The sequence below is a fragment of the Chinchilla lanigera genome, unplaced genomic scaffold (assembly GCF_000276665.1).
Source record: "Chinchilla lanigera isolate Chin_1 unplaced genomic scaffold, ChiLan1.0 scaffold00005, whole genome shotgun sequence".
In the NCBI taxonomy this organism is placed as follows: Eukaryota; Metazoa; Chordata; class Mammalia; order Rodentia; family Chinchillidae; genus Chinchilla; species Chinchilla lanigera.
Genome location: NW_004955406.1, coordinates 33,633,671 through 33,656,405, shown reverse-complemented (window position 1 = coordinate 33,656,405; position 22,735 = coordinate 33,633,671). Strand labels below are relative to the sequence as shown.

The 22,735-nt window shown below is 33.6% G+C and overlaps 1 protein-coding gene across 3 annotated transcripts in view; it reads left to right on the top strand.

The window, feature by feature from the left end:
- Positions 1–22,495, top strand: part of F13b (coagulation factor XIII, B polypeptide) — a 26,596-nt gene extending 4,101 nt beyond the window's left edge. For all 3 annotated transcript variants that reach the window (XM_005375114.2, XM_005375115.1, XM_005375116.2), the window contains 11 exons: positions 1,872–2,072; positions 4,337–4,522; positions 5,072–5,248; positions 5,615–5,791; positions 7,460–7,639; positions 7,728–7,913; positions 9,164–9,346; positions 10,156–10,356; positions 11,274–11,456; positions 20,379–20,592; positions 22,201–22,495. In XM_005375114.2, coding sequence (XP_005375171.1) covers positions 1,872–2,072; positions 4,337–4,522; positions 5,072–5,248; positions 5,615–5,791; positions 7,460–7,639; positions 7,728–7,913; positions 9,164–9,346; positions 10,156–10,356; positions 11,274–11,456; positions 20,379–20,592; positions 22,201–22,234 — 1,922 coding nt within the window. In that variant the 3' untranslated portion in view covers positions 22,235–22,495. The remainder of the gene's footprint in view (positions 1–1,871; positions 2,073–4,336; positions 4,523–5,071; positions 5,249–5,614; positions 5,792–7,459; positions 7,640–7,727; positions 7,914–9,163; positions 9,347–10,155; positions 10,357–11,273; positions 11,457–20,378; positions 20,593–22,200) is intronic.
- The last annotated feature ends 240 nt before the right edge of the window (positions 22,496–22,735 follow it).

Here is a 22,735-nt window from a genome sequence, read left to right as displayed (position 1 = left end):
GGAGCAGATCATGTAGCTATGGGACATGAAAAAACAAAGGCATTTTTTGGAAGGGATGGATCCAGAGGCTCCAGTCACCCACCTGGGCAACTGATGCCTATTTGATAATTTAATACCTAATTGATGCCTAAATGATAATTTAATTCCAAGTTATTGCTTATCCCTCAGGGAATCATGTAGGCTTGGTCATTCTGTCTTTACCTTGAGGCCTGGCCTTAAACAGATGCACCCCAGCCACAGTTGTAATGTCTTTATTTTTCTGCTGACATCCTTGGCAGCCCAGGCCCTCTCTGACTATATTAATTTCTATCTAACTTTGCTGCCTATAATAAATAATATGAGAGAATCTATTTCTTCATATCTTCACTGTAAGTGGATAGTCTGTCCTTTTATTTCAGCAGTTCTTATAGATTTGCAGTCTACTTCATGGTGGTTTTGGTATGTATTTCCCTCATAACTAGTGGGCAAAACACTTTATCCTGTTTGTTAAGTTCTTGCCCAAGCATTTTATTTTAATTTGATGTCTGCTTTTTCAAAGAAGAAAAACAAAAGCCATTTATTTCACAGTCCATGAGTTTGTATATCTGAAAGAGGACCTCTGTTCTAAAATTGTGCTGCTCAATAAAGTGGACATGACCTGCATATAGTCAACCTCTGTATTCAGTTTCCAAAGTACAGATTCAACCAAATAAAGATAGAAAATTATTTGGAAAAAGACTTCAGAAAGTTCCATAAATTGAAACTTGCTATTGCCATATGCCAAGTACTATACTGAGTCCCTGCAAATAAAGTGAGGTGTAATCATATTATTGGGTATTCTAAATATCTAAAGTGTATGGGAGGTAGTAGTATGTGCAAATACTACACCATTTTTTTTATAAGAAATTTAAGCATCCATAGGTTTTGGTATCTGCAGGGAATTCTTAGAATTGATCCTGTTCTAGTACTGAGAGACAATTCTGTGACTGTTGAGTACTTGAAATATAGTTAGTCTGATAGGGCAAGAGAGACTCCATTTTTTTTTTTTTAATTCCATATAAAGGGAATTCACTTAAGTTCATTTAAGCTGTAGCTGACCCCACTGTTCACCTCCTCCCCATGGTTAGTTATCAACTCACTTACAGGAGAGCAGAGCCATAAAATGGGAATGGAACAAACAGGACAAATTGGGAAGTAGGCTAAAAGTTAAACAACAATGGTCAACTTCTGGGAAAGGTAAACCCTGTAACCATTATGTGACATTCTTGTAAAATTCCCCAAAATGAGGTAATGGTTACTATGGAAAACTAAAAATGTACTTAGAGACTGTCCATCAGCCAGCTCAATAAAGCTTTGTTTGTTCCTGCTCTTTTGGTCTTTTGTGCATAGTTTCATTGAACTCACTTGCCATATCAAGTCCAAGTTGAGATATATAATATAAACAAACTCTGGATTTTAAAGAGTAAGGTAAAAAAATGGAAAATATTTTAATATGTTGAATCTGATAAGACCTATTAAAACTAACCACAGTTATTTCCTTCTACTTAGGTTACTACTAGAAAATTTAAAATTACATATGCAAATTGATTAGATATCTACTAGAAAATGCTAGTCTACAAAGTTAGGGAAATCTTCCTTGAGGAAGTAGCCTGCCAGTTTTATCCTGATTGCCCGGGTTGTTTAGAGTTTACAGCAGATTAGTTAGAATGATAAAAGTAAAGTAATTCTTGGATGTCACAAAAGTAACATCCATTTTTTAGATAATAAAAATAAGTATAAGTTGAAGTGTTTGCAAATGTTTGTTTATGTACAAATGTATTGTTGCTTCATCAGAATTTCCATAGTTTTAGATATGGTTTTTCCATTTTCAGCTTAAGTTTTGTTCATTTCAGAGAAACCTTGTGGTTTTCCCACTGTGCAAAATGGAAGGATTGCCCAATATTACTATACTTTTAAAAGTTTTTACTTTCCAATGACAATAGACACCAAACTGTCATTTTTCTGCTTGGCTGGTTATACAGCCGAAAATGGAAAACAAGAAGGGCGAACCAGATGTACAACAGAAGGCTGGTCTCCAGAACCCAGGTGCCTCAGTAAGTCACATTCTGTCCACACAATGGCTCAGTTCTGTACTGCAATAAACTAGCTCAAAGATGGTAATTTATTTCACTAAAATGTGTGAAATCCTTCATCCTTTTGTTAGAGAAGAACAAAATTATCTTTTTATGAAGTTCTACACCTAAAATTCTATAAACAATGTTTTTTAAATACTATGCTGTGAAAGGAACAAAGATGATAAGTTAAATTATCACTTATCACATCACATGTGGTGGCAATGCAACTGAGTTACTTTCAGTAGTGAAGAACCTATTATGTGCATTATTTTGCATAGGAAGCCAGAAATATGCTTCAGACTCTGACATCAGTAAGGACACAATTATTACTCTACTGCTTTTGGTTGAATCTGTGTCTTTTTCTGTTGGCTAATCTAGTACATATTCTGCTTTAATAAACATTGCCATTACATTTTCTCGTGACCCCTATTTGTACTGTCAGATGAATGTAGTATTGATATAGATATAGAGGAAAATATAACTCCCAACCTGCTAGATGTCAGATGTACCAAATTTGTGTCCCCTGAAATGGAAGAATGAAATCCAAAGGACAATGGAAGATAAGGTAGGAAAGGTTTATTGGGGAACAAGAATAGCTCCTGAGAGATCGGAAAGGGTCCCAGAAGTGGGTTGACACTAAGGGCTTGTCAGGGACAATTTATACAGTAAAGTCACAATGTGGTTTCAAAGTGGTCAAACTATAGTCAGACTATCGGATTACAAGTATATCTACTCAGCTAATACAGGTCCAGTAGGGGAGCAGATCATGTAGCTATGGGACATGAAAAAACAAAGGCATTTTTTGGAAGGGATGGATCCAGAGGCTCCAGTCACCCACCTGGGCAACTGATTACTCTACTCTTTTGCAAACTTCTCACTGTTTTGCATGCCAACTTTTCTTGTAATGTGCATTGAAATGTGTGTTCCACATTTGCCCTCACATTTGTCAAATGCTGTTAGGCTATGCTACAGTCAAACTATTAGTTGGCTTCCATTTCAGAGGCTCTCTTTAGCTAAGAATATATATCATGCTATGCTACAGTCAAACTATTAATTGGCTTCCATTGCATAAACTCTCTTTAGCTAAGAATTTTCCAAGCTTTTTTTTTTCCTGGGTAAGGGACTTGAGTTGAGTTAGTTTCATTTGAAGAAGATGTTCATTAAACATCTAGTAAACACATCCATTTGGGATAGCTACAGTTTCCATGGTTTTGGGACAGACCATAATATTGGTATTACAGTTTTAGTGTTAATATAAAACAGATTTATTAACTCAAATAAATCTCATTCATGATAAGTATAGAAATAGTCTTAAACCTTATAATTATTAACTATTTTGGCTTGGAAGATAGAACAGTGAAGTAGAAACCAGAAGAGATTTAAATGGTAGGTAGTATTTAGTGCTTAAAATACAGTATGTGAAGTCAGAGTGACTTTTAGTGAATCCAGCTGTGCCACTGGGGAAATGACTTAAACATTCTGACCCTAAGTTTCTCATCTATAAAACGGGGTCAATATTGCTTCAGTGAGAGAAAATGCATAGTGTCACACTGGTACTAATATATTAGTTTTAGGCTTGGATAAGTCTTATAATCCTTTTGCATTGATTTGTTATAAAGTTTTAATAATATGGGTTGTAAGAAATGATAGAGTTCCATATGAAGCCAAAAAATTTTATTATTTCATGCATTACTACTGAAAGCACTTACTAAAAAAATCTGTAAGCTCAAGGGTTTTGCAGAACGTATCTGTGATTTAGTTACATTCTGCATCGATTATTGAGTTTTGTACAGCTAGGTGAACCTGAACTATTTGCTGAAAAAAAATGACCAAAGTCTTTATATTAAGGTAAGATGTTTGTAAAATGATTTAAGGATCCATTAAATACAAATGTTTTATTACATTATCAAACATATTAAAACATTAAGAAATAGATCCAAAAGAATTCTTTCTATTTCCCCATAGGATAATCAGTGGAAGGACTGGGTATATACTTTCTAAAGTAGGTGTATTAAGGGAAAGAAAAGTGAAGAAAGCCAGTGAAAATATGAATCCATTTCCAGAGAAATTTCCAGAGATATTTTCAAAATTAGACCAAGGAATTGTAGAGTAAGAATTATTTGTCTGTCTCCTTCAAATTCTAACAGGATGATGTTACCTTTTGCCTTAATTTTACCACTTAGTAAAAGGATAAGCCTAATTTCATCATAAAGTTAAGCAAAGACATATTTTCTCCCCCATAGAAAAATGCACTAAGCCTGACCTGACAAATGGTTACCTTGCTGATGTAAAATTATTGTACAAATTTCAAGAGAATGTGAGTTATACTTGTGCCTCAGGATACAAAACCACTGGAGGGAATGATGAAGAAGTGATTCAATGTCTTTCTGAAGGGTGGTCTTCTCAACCATCCTGTACAAAGGAACATGGTACGTGGATGTGAATCATTTCTTATAACTGAACTTCAGATCTTCTGAGGCTAGTATTTTCTTCTATTACTAAGCATTTCTATTCAACATAATTTATTTCCATATGTCTGAAAATGTGGGAAGTTAAAATGTTTTTATCGAATGCTCAGTATTTTCTTAATCCATGGGTTTTCAACTGCCATAACTACTCCAGTAGCTGCTACTTTGGACTAATGGAGAAGAATTGAAATGGATTAAATTGAAAGAAACTAGTGTCATTATTTATAGGCTAATTTGTTAGACTATTTTAAATTGCTTGAACTGTACAAATCCACAGAGTCAAAATTGTATTTCGCAAGATTTATTTGAATTGTGGCCATTGGTCAATTACAATGAATGAACCAAAATTCACAGGAATTTGAAAAAGTGATAGAGGCAAAGTGAACCTTAAGTTTTTCAATTCTGCCAAGGGTCGATTTTGCCATATATTCTTAAGATTCAGTGTAAATGTATTTCAGGATTTTAGGCTATTGATGAAGTTCATAAAGTAAATGACATTAATTTTTTTAGAAACATGTCTAGCTCCTGAATTACATAATGGAAATTATTCCACAACACAGAAAACATTCAAAGTGAAGGAAAAAGTGCAATACGAATGTGCTGTTGGCTACTACACAGCTGGAGGGAAGCAGTCGGAGGAGGCTGAATGCCGCACATCCGGTTGGTCTCTAACGCCAAAATGTACCAGTACGTTCTCATTTTGAATAAAATTTATTTTCACTCTGACAAATTTCACTCATAGAGAAGTGTTTAGAAAGTTTCTTGCTAATTGCATCTTCAATTTTTTTGTTTTTAGTTTCACTTATGTCCATTAATAGTAGGCTTTGATCATTTAAAGTTCTCAAATGGAAGAAATGCATTTTAGCTCACAGAATTAAATTAAAATAAGCTTAATGATATTTGAGAAACATATAAAATTAATTCATAGGCTTTTACTAGTTGTATGACAAGTTCATTAGTTTCCCTTTCAGATATGGCATGTAAGTAGTGAATTTTGTTCTAGCTGGAAAAATAAATACTTCTTTGTATTTTCATTCATTCTTTCATTTTTAGAATTAAAGTGTACTCCTTTAAGATTACTAGAAAATGGATATTTTCATCCTGTAAAGCAAACCTATGAGGAAGGAGATGTAGTTCAGTTTTTCTGTCATGAAAATTATTATCTGAGTGGATCTGACTTAATTCAGTGCTATAACTTTGGCTGGTATCCAGGATCTCCTGTATGTGAAGGTAAATTTTTAAATTGCATGCCTGGACCAATAACATCTCATATCTTGATCAACTTTAATAAGTTTTAAAAAAATGTCTGTGATATCTAATCTTAGTCTCAAGTATTATATCTAAAATAAATGTCTTTTAATCAACACTATTAGCCATCTTCATTTCATCTGAAAAATTTTAATATTTGTATTAATTTGTATAGTGGACATATCTCCTAAATTTACTCTTAAAATCTTCGTTGTAAATTTAAAATCTTTTACTATAATTAATAGCTTTTTAAATTGGGAATTATTAGATCCAACTACCAAAAACTAGCAGCTTTGTGAAGACACTTCCATAATTGACCACATATTTCCTGAAGTAAAAACTTTAAATTCCAAAATAGTGAGGTAAGAAACTTAAAAAGCAGAATAGTACCCATAAATGAAAATGGAAAATGAGGTAATCTAATAAGAGCTACTCAAAATGTAATAGTCAAGGTTTTATTTTTATCACTGGGTGTGTTGTATTCATTAAAATTAGGTACACAGTGCTTAACATCAGTGATTCTAAGTGGTGTGTGTATGTGTATGAGAGAGAGAGAGAGAGAGAGAGAGAGAGAGAGAGAGAGGGAGGGAGGGAGGGAGAATATTCACACAAGTGATGGATAGAAAAGTCAAAATAACCAATTCTCCTCTAACATTTCCAAAAGGAATGCAGCATTCCTGACATTTTGATATTAGTTCAGTGAAACTGATTCTGGATTTTTGGACTCCATAACTGTAAAGGAATTAATTAATACTTTAAAAAAAATTTGTCCTGTTTTAAGCCAGTAAATATTAGTAATTTGTTATAGCAGTGATAGTAAACTAATATAATCAGCATTTTATAGTTAAGAATTGATTTTGGTTCAGTTAGACATAGGCTCAAGAGCAGATCTGTCACCTGTTATTTGGAAGTTTGAGTTTCTTTTTAATATGTAAGAGATAATAGTGCCTATAAGAAAGTTACTTAAGACTAAAGGAGGCGATGACTGTAGAATGCTTGTGCTTTATTATCCATCTTATCACTTCATCAGTGCATAGCATTGCTACCACAAACTCAGCAGCTTCAAGTCATGCCAATGCATCATTTCACAGTTTCTGCCGGTGAGGGGTCTGGGTGTAGCTTCTTGGCTGCTCTGCGTCATAATCTAACAGCTGCAATGAGAGTGGGTCTGAAGCTTTCACCTGGGATTTGTTAGAAATAAACATCCAAACTCACTGTGGCTCCTGGTAGCATTTAGTTGTTTGCAGACTGTTGAATTTGAGAGTCTCAGTTTCTTATTGTTGTCCCCCGGGGGTAGCCTTCTGCCCATTGTCAAGTAGCCTCCATTTGGAAGCTTAAAATGTGGCCACTTGCTTGTTGAAAATCAGCAGAGTGTTTTAGCACAAATGACATTGCAAGTTTATGTTACCTAATCACACATACATAATTCTGAATTCTTCATGTTGGCCATATACTACTGACTAGAAGCTAATCAAAGTCCCTCACATGGAGCGGGATCTCATACAAAGAAGTGAATTCTGGGAGGTGGAAGTCATAGAGGTGTTCCTAGAATCTGTCTGACATGCTAACTATGTTGTTTGACATCACGATCTAATTAAATCTTTACTCTTTGCAATTGTGTGTCTGAATCTGCTGATATTTTTCCACAAGGAAGAAGAAATAGATGCCCTCCTCCACCTTTGCCTCTAAACTCCAAAATTCAAGCATATTCAACAAGTTATCGTCATGGTGAAATAGTTCATGTAGAATGTGAACTTAATTTTGTGATCCAGGGCTCAGAAGAAATACGCTGTGAAAATGGAAAATGGACAGACCCTCCAAAATGCATCGGTTGGTAACATCTGGAATAAGCTTTACCTGAAATGAAATCTGCATATGTAGCCAAGTGGTCTCTTCTCTTTAAATTTTATGTTTTCAGAAGCAAAGGAGAAGGTTGCCTGTGAGGAACCACCCGTCATTGCGAACGGTACAGCAAACGTGCGCTCTGCGATTTATTACAGTGGAGATAAAGTGACGTACAGTTGTAAAAGCGGCTACCGTCTCCGTGGATCACATGAGATAACTTGCAGTCGTGGAAAATGGACACTTCCCCCTGAGTGTGTTGGTATGTACACTACAATTTACATCAATAAACAGTTAACCCTATAGGGCAAAAATTTCTATATGACTTATTTTGTCTACATATTCATAGAGGCCACTGCTTACAAGACTTAACACTTTGCTACCTTACCTACTTTGCTACTTGCTGGGATGTATGGAGCTATTTGTGGAATTCAAGTGAATATCAGTAATTAGGAAGTTAAAATAATGTTTCCAATACATTTTTGAAAGGCACTATTATTTGACATGAGTAAGCACCATGGCCGATGAGTTCTAATGACCGTGCATTAATTAAGGCTGTGCTTCAGTAGAGAAGCAAATAAAGGCAGGTAGAATTGAATGACCGGTCATATGCATGATCCACTTCCTCTGCCTGTGCTTCCCACACATTTAGTATAGAGCACTATGTTGTTGATTTGGGATAAGTCCTGCTGATAAGTTCACTTGTGCCTCTTGCCATTGTGAACCTTGTCACCTCTGAAACACTTCCCGTTCTTCCGCTTTGCTGATGAGTACCACCAGGCTGCACTATCAGCTCTGAGTGGTAGCTTCCTGCCCTCCTCACTTTTGATCAGATGTTGAAGAGAGTTCCACAAACATGTTCACCCCAGATATTCATTCTATATGGTAAAAGCCATGAAGTGTGCCTAATAAATTAGCAGAAGATGAGAAAGAGTCTAGAGAAAAATATGGATAGTTTTATCAATGAATTAAAGGAGAACTGAAGGGAAGAGAAATGGATAATGCCAAAGGAAGAAGAGTGGATAATGCCAAAGGGAAATCTTAGAATTGATCATAATCTTTAAGTTAAAAAACATGATTTCCTTTCTGTACATTTTAAGAATGTCTTAGTGCTTCTTAAGACAATCAAGAGAGGGTAAAAACACACATAAATGTTCTTACTGTGTATTCTTTTTTTTTTTTCTTGAGACAAGTTCTCATTATGTAGTGCAGGCTGGCCTTGAACTCACTTATGTAGCCCAGGCTGGCCTTGAACTCATGGTGATCCTCCTGCCTCAGCCTCCCAAGTGCTAGGAATACAGGTGTGCACCACCAAGCCTGGCTTACTGTGTATTCTTGTTTAGTAAATTTTTTGAAAATATCCAAGCTGAACATTTATTTCTGATGAATTTGGAATAAAAACAATTGCCTAAATTATATGGTATAAATATTAAACTATCATAGTTTGGGTTACTGTTATATTGTTATATCATTAAAAATTCATATTAATTTGAAAATAACCTCTTTTCTTAGAAAATAATGAGAATTGTAAGCCTCCACCTGAAGTAATAAATGGGACTATTACTGATGGGTTATTGTCCAGTTATACAACAGGATCCTCAGTGGAATATAAATGTAATGAATATTATTTATTGAAAGGATCAAAAATATCTCAATGTGAACAAGGAAAATGGTCATCCCCACCTGTTTGCTTGGGTAAGAAAGAGAGCACACTGAATTTATTTAACTATTATTCTTGTATTTGTATGTGATTTTCTTACAGTATAAGTCTTTTTTCTCAAATGTTTCATTGCTCACTTATTTAAATGTAAAATCTCTAATATCTTAGTGCTTGGGGCTAGCACAGTCATCTTACTTCAAAGGGCAGCTCTCTTTCCCCAAGTCCTTTTGATAATCCCTCCTCTCTACTACTCTTCTTAACCTTATCTTTCATATGCTATAGTTAAAAGATGTTCTCAAATTATAAAATTCATAAATTTATTTTATTTATTATTTATGGTGAAATTTCAGAGGGTAAGCTCTAGGAGGTCACAGGTCTTTGACATCTATTGATATGTACCGAGTAGACAGTTGTCTATAATATTTGTACATTAAATAATTTTCCACTTCAAATTTATTATTTTATGAAAAGAAAATTATGGTTAACCTAACCGGTTGATGGATTTAAATGTTATTTTTAATGCTTCAAGTTACTTTATTTTAATCTATGACATAATGAAAATAGTAAGAACTATATAAATTCATTCATTTGATAGTAACAAGGCATTATTATTTTATTTGTATGTGTGGGTTGCTTTCATAATGATGTCAAATATAAAATATCTTTTTTGTTTGGTGCCGGGAATTGAAATCAGGGCCTTGCACTTCCAGGCAGGCACTGTGCTGCTGCGCCAAGTCCCTGGCCCTAAAGTATCACTTTTTGATGCTTATAATTTTTATTTTAAAGATATCACTTTCATATTGTCACATGAGTAAAGAATTTAAGACAAAATTTTGCTTTGCAGAGCCATGCACTGTTGATGTGGATTACATGAACAGAAATAACATCGAGATGAAGTGGAAATATGAAGGAAAGGTCTTACATGGAGATTTAATTGATTTTGTCTGTAAACAAGGATTTGACTTGTCTCCGTTGACCCCACTGTCAGAGTTGTCTGTGCAGTGCAATAGAGGAGAAGTGAAATATCCTTTGTGTGTCAGAAAAGGTAGGATGATAATGCTTTTTAGCAATTCTTTATTAATAGTTATTAATCATCTTGGTTGAAAGTTTTTATGTCTGACCCTAAGCAGTTTTTCATCTTTTTTCCCCCATATATAAATTGGGAGTACTCCAACTTCCAATTGCCAGTGAGAAGCTTCACTAAAATGGGAAGACGAGACTGATATATTTTAATTCTAAAAAGTCAGTTATAGAAAGGAAAAAGGTCAAGAGGTTTTATAAATATCTCCAGGACCAGCTATCCTCATGTCAGTTCTCAGCAACTGTGTAAAACACCGCCACTCAGGAAGCAGCTTAATGCGCAGTGTGAGAGGTCTTGTGTGCTCCTTGATTGCAGAGATTATTACTTTTAATTTTTTCTTTTTCTCCTTTTTTTTTTTTTGAGGTAAGATTTTGCTACATAGTTGAGGCTGGCATTAAACTATTACTTTTTTCTTTTTTTTTTTTTTGAGACAGGGTCTTGCTGTGCAGTTCAGGCCAGGCTGGTCTCGAACTGGCACGATCCTCCTGCCTCAGCCTCCCAAGTGCTGAGATTACAGGTGTGCACCACCACACCTGGCCCTAAACTATTACTTTTAATTTGAAAAAAGAAAGATAATCGATACAGACTGTAAGCATCAAGAAAGATCTCATACACTTTCACTTTCATCAAGATTGAAAGAGAAAGATAAAGCAGTGATAATATTTGATAGTTGTAAATATGTGCTTGAATTTTATAACATGGAGTTTTATAATAATAGTAAATTGTATAGCAAATATTATTGCAGAAAGTTTTCCAATATATAAAGTATTTGAGAACTGCTGTAAATGCCTTTAATACAGTGAACTATCTCATTTTATTTCTGTAGCAAAAATTAAAGCACTGTATGAAATTCATTGTAGACTTTAAAATCATTTTTGCAGAATCTAAAGGAAAATGTGCATTTCCTCCACTTATAAAAAATGGAGTCATTATTAGTTCAAAGGTAGACACCTATGAGAACGGTTCCTCTGTAGAATACAGATGTTTTGACCACTATTTTCTACAAGGATCCAAGGAGGCTTATTGCGTAGAGGGAGTATGGACTACACCACCGATGTGTTTAGGTATGAACAGCATTACTAAATATGCTTCTATTTTAATGAAAGAAAATGTCATTGGAATCAATATAACACTGACATAATATTTAACTTGTTTTATTTCTGCTATTTTATTAGTATTTCTGTTCAATCACTGGCTTCTATTCTTTCCTCTAGACTATGAATAACTCTAGTCCAATGTACTCCAATAAATACTTGTTAAGTGCAAACCATGCATCAGGTACTGGTTTGTTGCTTAGGCTATCAGATGTGTAAATGGAAGTAGCGTGGGACAGCATGTTAATAATTATCATTCGGTGTGTGTAAGTAGTATTATGATAGAAAACATGAGTGCGCTCGGGGAACCAAAAAATGGCCTCCCTAACATGGAAAGATGAAGCAATTCAACACCTTCTTAGCAAGGAAGCCTACTAGAAATCACTACATTGACCAATATTCTCAGAAAGCAAAGAACATATCTGTAAATAATAAGAAAATGTTCCTTCATTTCCAATTCTGATTTATTTCAACAATGCATCTTTAAGTGTGGTAATATCAGCATTTTAAAAAGTTAGGTTAAATATAAACATTCTATTTCTAATATGCAAAAATATTTTTAAATAATCTTCAGTGGGTGTTTAATTTTTGCAATAGCTGTTGGAATAATCAGATGATTATTACTTTTTTCCTGCACATTAAACAAATTCTATCGCTTTTTTAAATGTTAAAGCATTGTTGTAGTATGTGAGGAAATCCCGCCTGGTTGTGATGAGTGAGGCTCATTACATGTTGGCAGGTTTTATTCCCTAATATTCTGCTTAGGGGTTTCACTATCGATTTTCGTGAGAGAGATTGGTCTCTTGCTGTCTTTTCACTTTTGGTATAAAATTTCTACAATCTTATACAATAAATTGAGAAAATTTTTTTCCTCTTTCTCAATGAGCTGGAATTTGCAATATTTCTTTCTTAGTAATTGTTAACAACTCATCAAAAAAGCAAGCTAGCACCTGAATCTTCTTTGTGGAAAGATTTTTAACGATAACTTCAATTTGCTGAATACATTTTAAGTTGTCTCTTTTGTCAGTTTTAGTAGGAGCCTTTTTTTATTTTTTAGAATTTGTCCCTTACATCTAAGTTGTCAAAAGGATTGCATAAATTGATTCTTGACATCCTTTTACCCTCAGCCCTTTTTTAGTGTTTTACTTTGAGACAGTATCTCCCTAAATCACTAAGTTTCCCAGACTGAGCTCAAACTTGTAATCTTCCTACCTCTGCTTCCCAGAGTCCTAGATGTATGCCACCACCCCAGCTTTCACATATTTTTAAACTTCAGATTTTTACTATCATTCACTTCAAAAACTTTTATAATATTAATTTTCATGCTTTTATGTGCTCTGAATAATTATAAAATTTCTTTTAAAATATGTACAAACCTTTTTAAAGTTTTACAGTTTTTTAAAGCTAGGGGAATTTTCTAAGTTTCCTTATTTTTGGTTATTGAATTAACAAGCATGTGTGTCTTATTAGATCAATATGCTTTAGTTTTTGTGGTTTTTTTTGGTTTTTCTCCGGTACCGGGAACCGAACTCACGACTTTGCGCTTGCCAGGCAGGTGCTTTTGCCGCTGAGCTAAATCCCCAGCCCCTCAATCCAGGCTAGTCTTGAACTCACTATGTAGCCCAGGTTGGCCTCAAATTTTGGGCAGTCCTCCTGCCTTAGCCTCCCAAATGCTGGGATTACAGGCATGTGCCACCACTCCTGACTATAGTTTTCTCTGGAAAAAGTTGACTTTCTCAGTGTTGGTTTTATTGTTCCATATATGTCAGTGGAGTTGAGTTTCACTTTTCCTTTTCAATAAGTTCGTAGATATATCGATTTGTGTTTGCTTATTTTCTTTTCAATTATTAAGAGAAGCACTTTGATTCTTTCCATGCTTTAAAAAACATTTCTCCTTTCAATTTTACTAGTTTTTGATTTTGTATTTTAGTGCCATTTTAATAAATATGCAGAAATTGAGTCATGTTAAATCTTGATATACTGGTCTTGTATAATTTAAAAGAACTCTTTATCTGTAGAAATGTTTTGCTTTGTTTTATTGTCTGGAGTTTGAATTCCCTAAGTCATAGAGTATTTTCATAGTAGACACTTTCCATCTTTTGACCTTCAATCTTCAAATTTCTTACTTGTAGTGCCCATTTCTTTTTTTTTTTTTGTCCTAGAAGAATCTCTTTCTGATTTATTTAAAAATATATATATCAATCTGATGCTATTTTTCTTTAAAATGAAGTATTTAGTTTATTTACTGCTATATTTTGGATAAGCAGTACCATTTTATTATTCTAGACACTATTCTATTCTTTTTTCTCTTTTCAATTTTTGTATTTTCTTTTTTTTTGTACCGGGAATCAAACTCAGGACCTTGCACTGCCAGGCAGGTGCTTGTGCCACTGAGCTATATCCCAAGCCCAATTTTTATATATTCTTATGGATAACTTAATTTTTGTTATACAATTCTAACCTCATTACCTTAGTTATACTTTCCTCTAACTTTCCGTTAACTGTTCTCATAAAAATTATATTATACAACTTCAATTTTTATAATTCAATATAAACTAGTTCCTTTATCACTTCTCTAGGATGTTAAGATGTTTTAACTTTATTTAAAAGTTCCAGTTGTATAATATTTTCAGTCTTTTTATTACATGTCATGTGCTCTAATTCTACATATAATTTAAGTTCCAGAGATCTTATTAGCCTTACTGTTTGTTTAACAGTGCACTTTTAGATTCATCCATATATTTATCAATGAACTTACCTAATCCTTTCCACATTATTTTTTCTGTTTCTCCCTAAGATAATTTTACTTAGCTTGAAAAAATTATTTCTTTATTATTTTCTGGGTTTTGTTTGCTTGTAAATGTCTCAGTTTTTCTTTCAATTTCAATGGATTTTTATTTTTCTTTTTTCCAGTGCTAATCACTTACTTAATTAAACCTTGTATGAACAGAGATGTAACCCCATGAAAGTATTTTTGAAAAAATTTTTCTTGTCTAATTCTGGTATATATAGAAATGGTAATATGTCACTATAAATTTTAAAAAATCTAGAATGCATGTGAATTTTTTCCATTTCCACCTTTCCTTTTCTCTTCTTTCAGATCTCTTTCTTCTTGTATAATAGTATCCTTTCTACTTTCATGTCATCATTTTGTTTTATTTTATGAGGAAACACTCAATACACATCTTTTGAAGTTTGTTTTATTTTCTTAACATGATGATCTCCATTTCCATTTTGCTACAAATGATGATTTGATTTCATACCTCATCTGTAAAGATATACATAGACTGAAAGTGAAAGGATAGACCATGATACTCCAAGTAAATTGGACCCACAAGTAAGGAGGAGTACCTAAACTCATATCTGACATAGCAAATTTCAAGACAAAATTAATTAGAGGAGACAAAGAAGATCACTACACACTGGCAAAGGGAACAATCCACCCAAAAGATATAACAATTGTGAATATATATGTACTGAACATTGGTGCATTCAGTTTCATAAAACAAACAATACTGGTCATAACAGGACAGATAGGCTCCAATAAAATAACAGTGGGTGACTTTAATACTCCACTCTCACCAACAGATAAGCCATCCAAGCAAAAAAGAAAGAAAGAAATTTCAGAGTTAAACTACAATATAGACAAATGGACTTAAAAGACATCTATAGAATGTTTCATTGAAAAATTGCAAAATTCACATTCTTTTTAGATCATGCAATGTTCTACACATAGATCATATTTCAAGTTATAAAGCAAGTCTTAACAAGGACAAAAAAATTGAAATGATTTGTTGCAACTTATCAGATCAGAATGGAATAAAATTAGAAATCAGTAGCAGGGGAAACCACATAGACTACTCAACACATATTGAACAATACAATTTTGATGAAATCAAGGGGAAATTTTAAAATTCCTAGACCAAATAAAAAATTTTAAAACAGCCTACTTGAACTTGGGATATAGCAAAAGTAATTCTAAGAAAGAAATTTATGCCTATTAGTGGCTACCTTAAAAATTTTGAGGAACTCAAATAAATATCCTGATAGTACAAGTTAAGGTCTTAGAAAATCAAAGTGTCTAACCCTAAGCCAGTGAAAGGAAAAATAAGGAAGATCAAAGCTATAATCATAAAATAGAGATTCAAAGACCAATATAAAGTTGCAATGAAGTAAAGCATTGTTATTTTAAAAAGATAAGCTGGGTAAACCCTTATGCAGCTAACTAAAACAGAGAGAAATTATCCAAATTAACAGAATCAGACATGGAAAAGGAGACTACCACATGACATTGAAATCTGGTGGATCATCAGGGACTGTTTTGAAAACTTACATTGCAGTCATTTGGAAATATAGAAGAAATGAATAAATTTCTAGACACATAGGACCTCCCCTAAACAAACCAAGAGGATATATAAATCCTAAGTAGATCAATAACAAGCAATGAGATTGAAGAAGTAATAGTCTTCCGTAAAAGAAAAACCAAAGACTAGAAGATTTACTGGTGAATTTTATGAAACCTTTAAAGAACTAAAGCCAGTGCTCCTCAAGTCATTTCAATAAAAAAAAAGGAAGGGAAGGCTTGGAAGCTCATTCACTGAAACCAGCATAACTCTGATACAAACAGCAGATAAGAACACAACAACAAAGAAACCATAGAGCAATATCCCTGATGAACATAGACACAAAAGTCCTGAATGAAATACTTGTGAATTGAAGTAAACAATACACTGAAGATATCGTACACCGTGATCAAGTTGGCTTCATTTTAGAGAATGCAAGGATGGTTAAATATACACAGATCAAATGTAGTACAGTACATAAATAGAAGCAAGGATAAAAACCACATGATAATCTCAATAAAAACAGAATCTGTGATAAAATTAACCATCCCCTTATGATAAAAGCCTTGAGAAAACTAGTTATCAGAGTTTTTTACTTCGACATAATAAAGGGTATACATGAGAAACCCAAATCCAGCGTCATACTCAGTAAGGGAAAACTGAAAGCAGTGACTCTAAAATTGGGACCAATACAAGGGTGTCTACTCTGACTAATGTTATTCAACATGGTGCTTGAAATTTTAGTCAGAGCAAGAGAAAAATAAAAAGATACAAATAAGAAAGGAAGAAGTCAAATCGTACCTCTTTATAGATAATATGATTTTATTTTTACAGAACTTTAAATCCTCCACCAAAAGACTGTTAAAACTAATATAAACAAATTCAGCAATCAGCAGGATGCAAAAACAAAGCCAGTACAGAAACCAGTAGCTTTTACATACACCAATAATGGATCCACTGAGAAGGAAATTAGGAAAACAATTCCGCTCATGATAGCTTAAAACACCTTTTTATAAACCTAACCAGAGAGGTGAAACACCCCACTGAGGAAAATTGTAAAACATGGAAGAAAGATACTGAAGAAAACTGTTTTAGTCATTTTCTTGTTGCTGCCAAAAAAATTCAATATCCACAATTTAAAGGACTAGAGGTTTATTTTGCCTCAGAGTTTCAACCCGTGGTCTGCTGGGTCGAGGGCAAAAACAGCATAATGGAAGGACCTGGGTGGAGGGCAGCACTCATTGCATGATGGTTAGGATGCAGAGAGGACGGAGAAGCTGGATAGGGATACGTCTAGGTCACACCCCCAAGTGATCTGCCTCCTGGGCTAGGGCCCACCTCTGAATAGCACACTGAGCCTCTTTGAGCCAACTGCCTAACCAAAACCTCACCTCTGAACGCATAGGGTTTTGAGGAACATTCTATCTCTAAACCAAAACAAGACACTAAAAGATGGAAAGACCTCACACATTCATGGATTGGCAGAGTAAATGTTGTTAAAAGGGCCATATCACTGAAGGATATGTTTGCCTGATGTAGAATTCTAGCTTGACTCTTATTTTGGTGCTTTTAAATATGTCATTTTATCCTTTTGTTTTTTAAGAAAATAAGTATTTTTATTCAGTGTCATTTGAAACATTTTTATTGGTGAGTATTAATTATACAGAATAATGGCTTTGTTGTGGCATATTCAAGCCTACATATATCATACTCTGATTCTAGTTTTATAATGTTTGTTAAATAAGTAAATGTCATAGTTATTGGAACTTCTTGAAAATTATGTATCCTTCTGAGCTGTTCTTGAGGTTTTTCTTTTTCCTTATTCTCAGAAGATTATTTAAGTTGTACTAAATATGGGTTTTTTTGGGTATATTATTCTTTAGGTTGTTAGTACTTCTTGAGTCTTGGAGTATTTGATGTCTTTGGTAAGTTTTAAAAATACTTGGCTAGTATCTTTTCAAAAATTACTATTGTTACATAGTCTTTTTTCACCCTTTCGGTGATTCCATAACATGTATCATATCTTTTTGCTGTAATCATCTTTTTAAACCTATATTGTTCTCTACTTTTATCTTCTGTTTTACTTTTGTTATTTTTTTCTTTTGTGGGTATGTGGAATCAAACTCAGGACCCCATGCTTGCCAGGCAGGTGTTGTGCCACTGAGCTATATCCCTGCCTCTACTTTTATAATTTTATATTGATTGTTCTTAGAAATTTTAAAAATCATCTCTTTTAATTTGGTAGTTCTCTTCTGGTTCAACAATCATCCTTTTAGATATGCCCAGTCTCCTTAAAACTCATCTATTGCATTCTCAATAGATTACTTTTTTTGCTTTCTTGAATTTTCACTTCATACTATTTTTAAAATTTGAGATGCTTGATAAAGGATTCCTTTTGATACTAAGTTTTTGACTATATGAATTACACTTATGTTTAAATCTTGTCTGTACAGTCTAATATCAGGTTCATCTTGTCGGCTTGTTTATATTTTCTAGCCCCATTTTTGATATTTCTACTAATAATTGGTGTGTGGAAAATTTTTTAGGAGTTTAAGGCTATGTTATTATACTCCGCAGAACACTCATCTCATCCTCTGGCTAAAGATTGGGCTGCTGACACTTTGTCTCAATCAACCTGGAAATGAACCTTCCAGTGTTTGTTTTCAGACATGTGTTTGCACATGATCGTAGAAAGTAATCTTTCACAGTTCTGTAGAGTTTTGTTCGTGCATTTCTTTCTTGACTATCAACTTGGAGACTGCCAAATGCCCCGTGTAGCTTTTTATTCCTTCTGCACGGCTCTCATTGTCTTCTGTAGCGGTCAAGAATCAAAAAATAACTCAAGAGAAAGAGAAGAGTAGCAAGCTCATTTTCCTGTGCTCATTCCTCTGAGTTTTTGAATCTTCAAGTCTTGGCTGCTTTGGCAAACCCAACTCCTACATTTCTATCCCCAACCCTGCAAGATTTTCAAGAGCTTTGTGGCTCTGCACCTGTTACTGGCTGTTCCAGTCTTTTAGCTCAGCTGACAATCACCAAATTAGCAGGAAAATATTACATAGAATGTTAAGTTCCTCTAAATGAACTGTTTTATAGAATCTTAGCTTGTTGACTACCTTAGAGGTTCTCTGATGCGCTAGAATACTTGCTTTTTGTCTATTTTCTAGATTTTCTAGACTTTGATAGGAGTGTTGGTTTGATGTAAACTACTCTGTCATAGCTGTAAGAAGACAATCTCTGAATCAATTTTTAAGTAAATCTTTTGCTATTTTGTAAATGGTTGTCTGTCTGTTAATGTTTTCCTCCTATTTTTAAAATTAAAACAAAATTAAGTAAAATTATTTAATCACTTTTAATTGCAAGTTCATGTTTTATAAACCAATGACATTCTAAACTAGAGCCTCCCATTCCCCTGCCACTTTGTTTTTTTTTTTTGCTACAGTGAGGGGTTGAACCCAGGGTCTTCACACTGAGCCTCATTCTCAGCGCTTTTTTATTTTTTTCTGATTTTAAAACAGGTTGTAAGTCACTGAGTTGCTCAGGCTGGTCTCAGACTTCCAGTCCAACAGACTTGGCTTCTTGCAGTGCGCATACAACTCCCATTGTTCCATTTGAGCTCATTTTAAAAACTGTTTTACAGTGACCCTGAAGATGCTAAGTAGTCTTTTCAATAATTATTACTAATATTATTGTCTATAACCCTAAATGATAATGTTTGGCATATAGTCATTTAACAAATACTTGGAAAAATAGCTGAATAAGTAAGTTTGCCAATGTATGACAGGTATATGTGTGATACATTGTATTAAAAACCCTGGGCCTTTTTATTATCTCAGAAGTTATTCCTTAATGCTAGATCATTCAAGAGACAAATAAAAACACACATATATATATACCATTTTATGATATATTTTTATGTTTGAAAAATTTAAAATATCAGTGTTTTATCATGGGAAAAACAAAGAGACCTTTTGGATATCCTAATATTTTGAAATTATTCTTCTGGTTTGTTCTAATATATTTTGGAAAGAACACAGTAAAACTTTCAGTGTTTATAATTTAGAATATAATATGGTGTTCACAGTCTTGGAAATTTAAGAGAGAAAATTGTCAACTGTTTTGGATAGTATCACATCAATAAAGTGTGCATCAAGTTTGAAAATTTAGCTCATTTCTGTTTCCATAAAATATTATCTACCCAGTGATCTGAATCAGGAGTGTTTTGTTTGAACTTTCTGAAGAAGAAAAATGGAAAAATAGCACAATTTTAATGAACATTTGTAACTGTCAAAGCTTGCAAAAACACTTTTTATTTGCTATTTTTATAAAACCTAATGGCGTACAATTAAGTGACTGACAAGATATACTTTCCTTAACCCCAGGCACAAAGATGTAAATTGCACATGGTTTCCTGGGGGCTAAACATATTTTCTGACTAGAATATTAATTCTTATTTAATTGACATTCTCTGGGATTTTATGGTGATCATGAAAGACAGCATAATGATTCCTTTTATTATCAAGATATATCTCCTTTTTTTTTTAATCTCTAGAGCCTTGCACATTATCTTCTGATGAAATGCAAAAGAATAATTTACTCTTGAAATGGTATTTTGACAACAGACCACATATTCTCCATGGCGAGTATATTGAATTTCTTTGCAGTGGAGATACTTATATAGTGGAGTCATCTATTATCGGGTTGGAGCTTAGAGTACAATGTGACAGAGGACGGTTGAAGTATCCAACATGTATTCCAAGGGAAAGGTAAGAAGCACCTAGAGCACATCTTTATGTCAAATTCAAGAGATTCAAGAGATTCTCTGTGTTATAAATTTCAGAAATATTATATTCTGTAGCATTCATATGTTACTAAAACTGAGAAAGAATTATATTTTCTTCATTTTTAAAAAACCAAGCACTCTTGGAAGTACTAATTATTTTAACAAACTTTGTCAGTTGCCTGTAATCAAAGTGCTACTTGCCATTTAATATTTGTGACACTTGGGCAATTGGAAAAATAAACCAATTTGTATGTGCAGTGTTTAAATGTTATTACTACCCAATGGAGTACTGCTCTGCTATAAAGAAAGGTAAACTTGACTCATTTGTAGGAAAATGAATGCATCTTAAAGTTATAATATGAAGTGAAATCAGACACATAGCTTAAATATCATGTGGTTTCTCTTATATGAGAAGCCCAAAATATAAATACAGAGCAAAGTCAAAGACAGCTAATAGGCAATAGGGAGAAAGACCATTTGCGAAAGGAAAGGAGGACCAAGAGGTGGAGATGGGGGAAGGGATGGGAGATAGGGGATGAAAATAGAATTGAGATGTTATGCTGCAAACATGAACCAATTAAAAGTTTTTTAAAATTGAGCCTTGCATTATGACCTAACATTTAAGTAACATTTCTCTGATGTCTCAGTGTCAGTTTTTAGCTCATATGTTACAAATAAAGGTTGGGAAATAAATTTACAAATTTTTCTACTGAGACAAGAGCATAATTACTGAAATTATGGTATTTATCTATAATTACTAAAATTGTGGTATTTATTTTCAGGATTGCACTATTTTTTTCCAGCAAGATCTCACTATGTAGTGCAGAACTCACTGTGTAGCTCAGGCTGGCCTTAAGCTTAAAGCAGTCCTCCAGCTTTAGTCTCTTGAGCTCTGGCATTACAGACATGTGCCACCACACCTGGCACAACTGTATTTATGTATAAAGATTGGAATCACATTAAGCGTTTTCCCATAAGATAAATTATATATATATTTTCTACTACCTGATAAATGAAAAGTGATCCTGATTTTTTTTTAGAAAAATACTAAAAGAGTTCAAGAAAATAGGATCAGAACTTCAACCTTTTTAGAGATGCACTGTAAAATGGGAATTCTATTTTTTGTTCAACTACAAATATTGGAAATATAGCCAATGGAAATGTGCAAACAATCAAGTACATGAACTACCTTAAGATAACATTTTAGATCCTTGTCACACTAGAAAAACTTGACACGAGTGGAAACATTATTTCTATTTGTTATTATAAAATCAGTCAATCAAAGTGAAATTTGTAAACATTTTATATACTAAATGTTTGGTATATTTTGGATTCCTCATTTCAAAGAGAAGAAAAGAATAAAAACTGGCAAAATTTCAGAAAAATGGTAAATTAGTTTAGTAAATGATACTGAATTTCCAAAAGGGAACCAGTGGCATTATTTACCAAGAAGCATTACTTGATCTTATCAGTATCTCACTTAAAATGAGCCATTACATGAAATACTGAATGACTAAGAGCTAGTAATTACTACTTAACTAGAATTGATGCTTGTTTGAAAAAATTGTCTCTCTTTTTCTTTCCCATCAAGGAGTCCGTCTTTTCAAGAACCTTTAAGGACATAAAAATGAATGTCAGAAAGAAGAATAGTATTTCAACACATCATAAAATCTCTAATGAAACATCATGTTTAGAAGGAATATGTGGAATTATAAACCTCTAAGTATTGCTTAAAGATTTGATTCTGAATTGCTTCTGTTGGACATTTCCTTTATTTATGAATAAAAGCCCCAAATGCCATTTCCTTTTTAGTTTGGATGACTGGACACTTGATTTAACCATTATTGAATATCTTTCTTTTCATAAAAACTGATCACATCAATTGATTTCTGTTTCATGATGTACATTGTCTGGACTATACGATTGTCTTTTTTTTTTTTTTTGGTTTTTCTCCGGTACCGGGAACTGAACTCACGACCTTGCGCTTGCCAGGCAGGCGCTTTTGCCGCTGAGCTAAATCCCCAGCCCCCCGATTGTCTTGAATATATGTGAAAAATTTACATTTCAGGGATCTGTTACTCTTACAGTAATCATGTCAGCAGTAAGAGCCAAACATAGTAGAGATA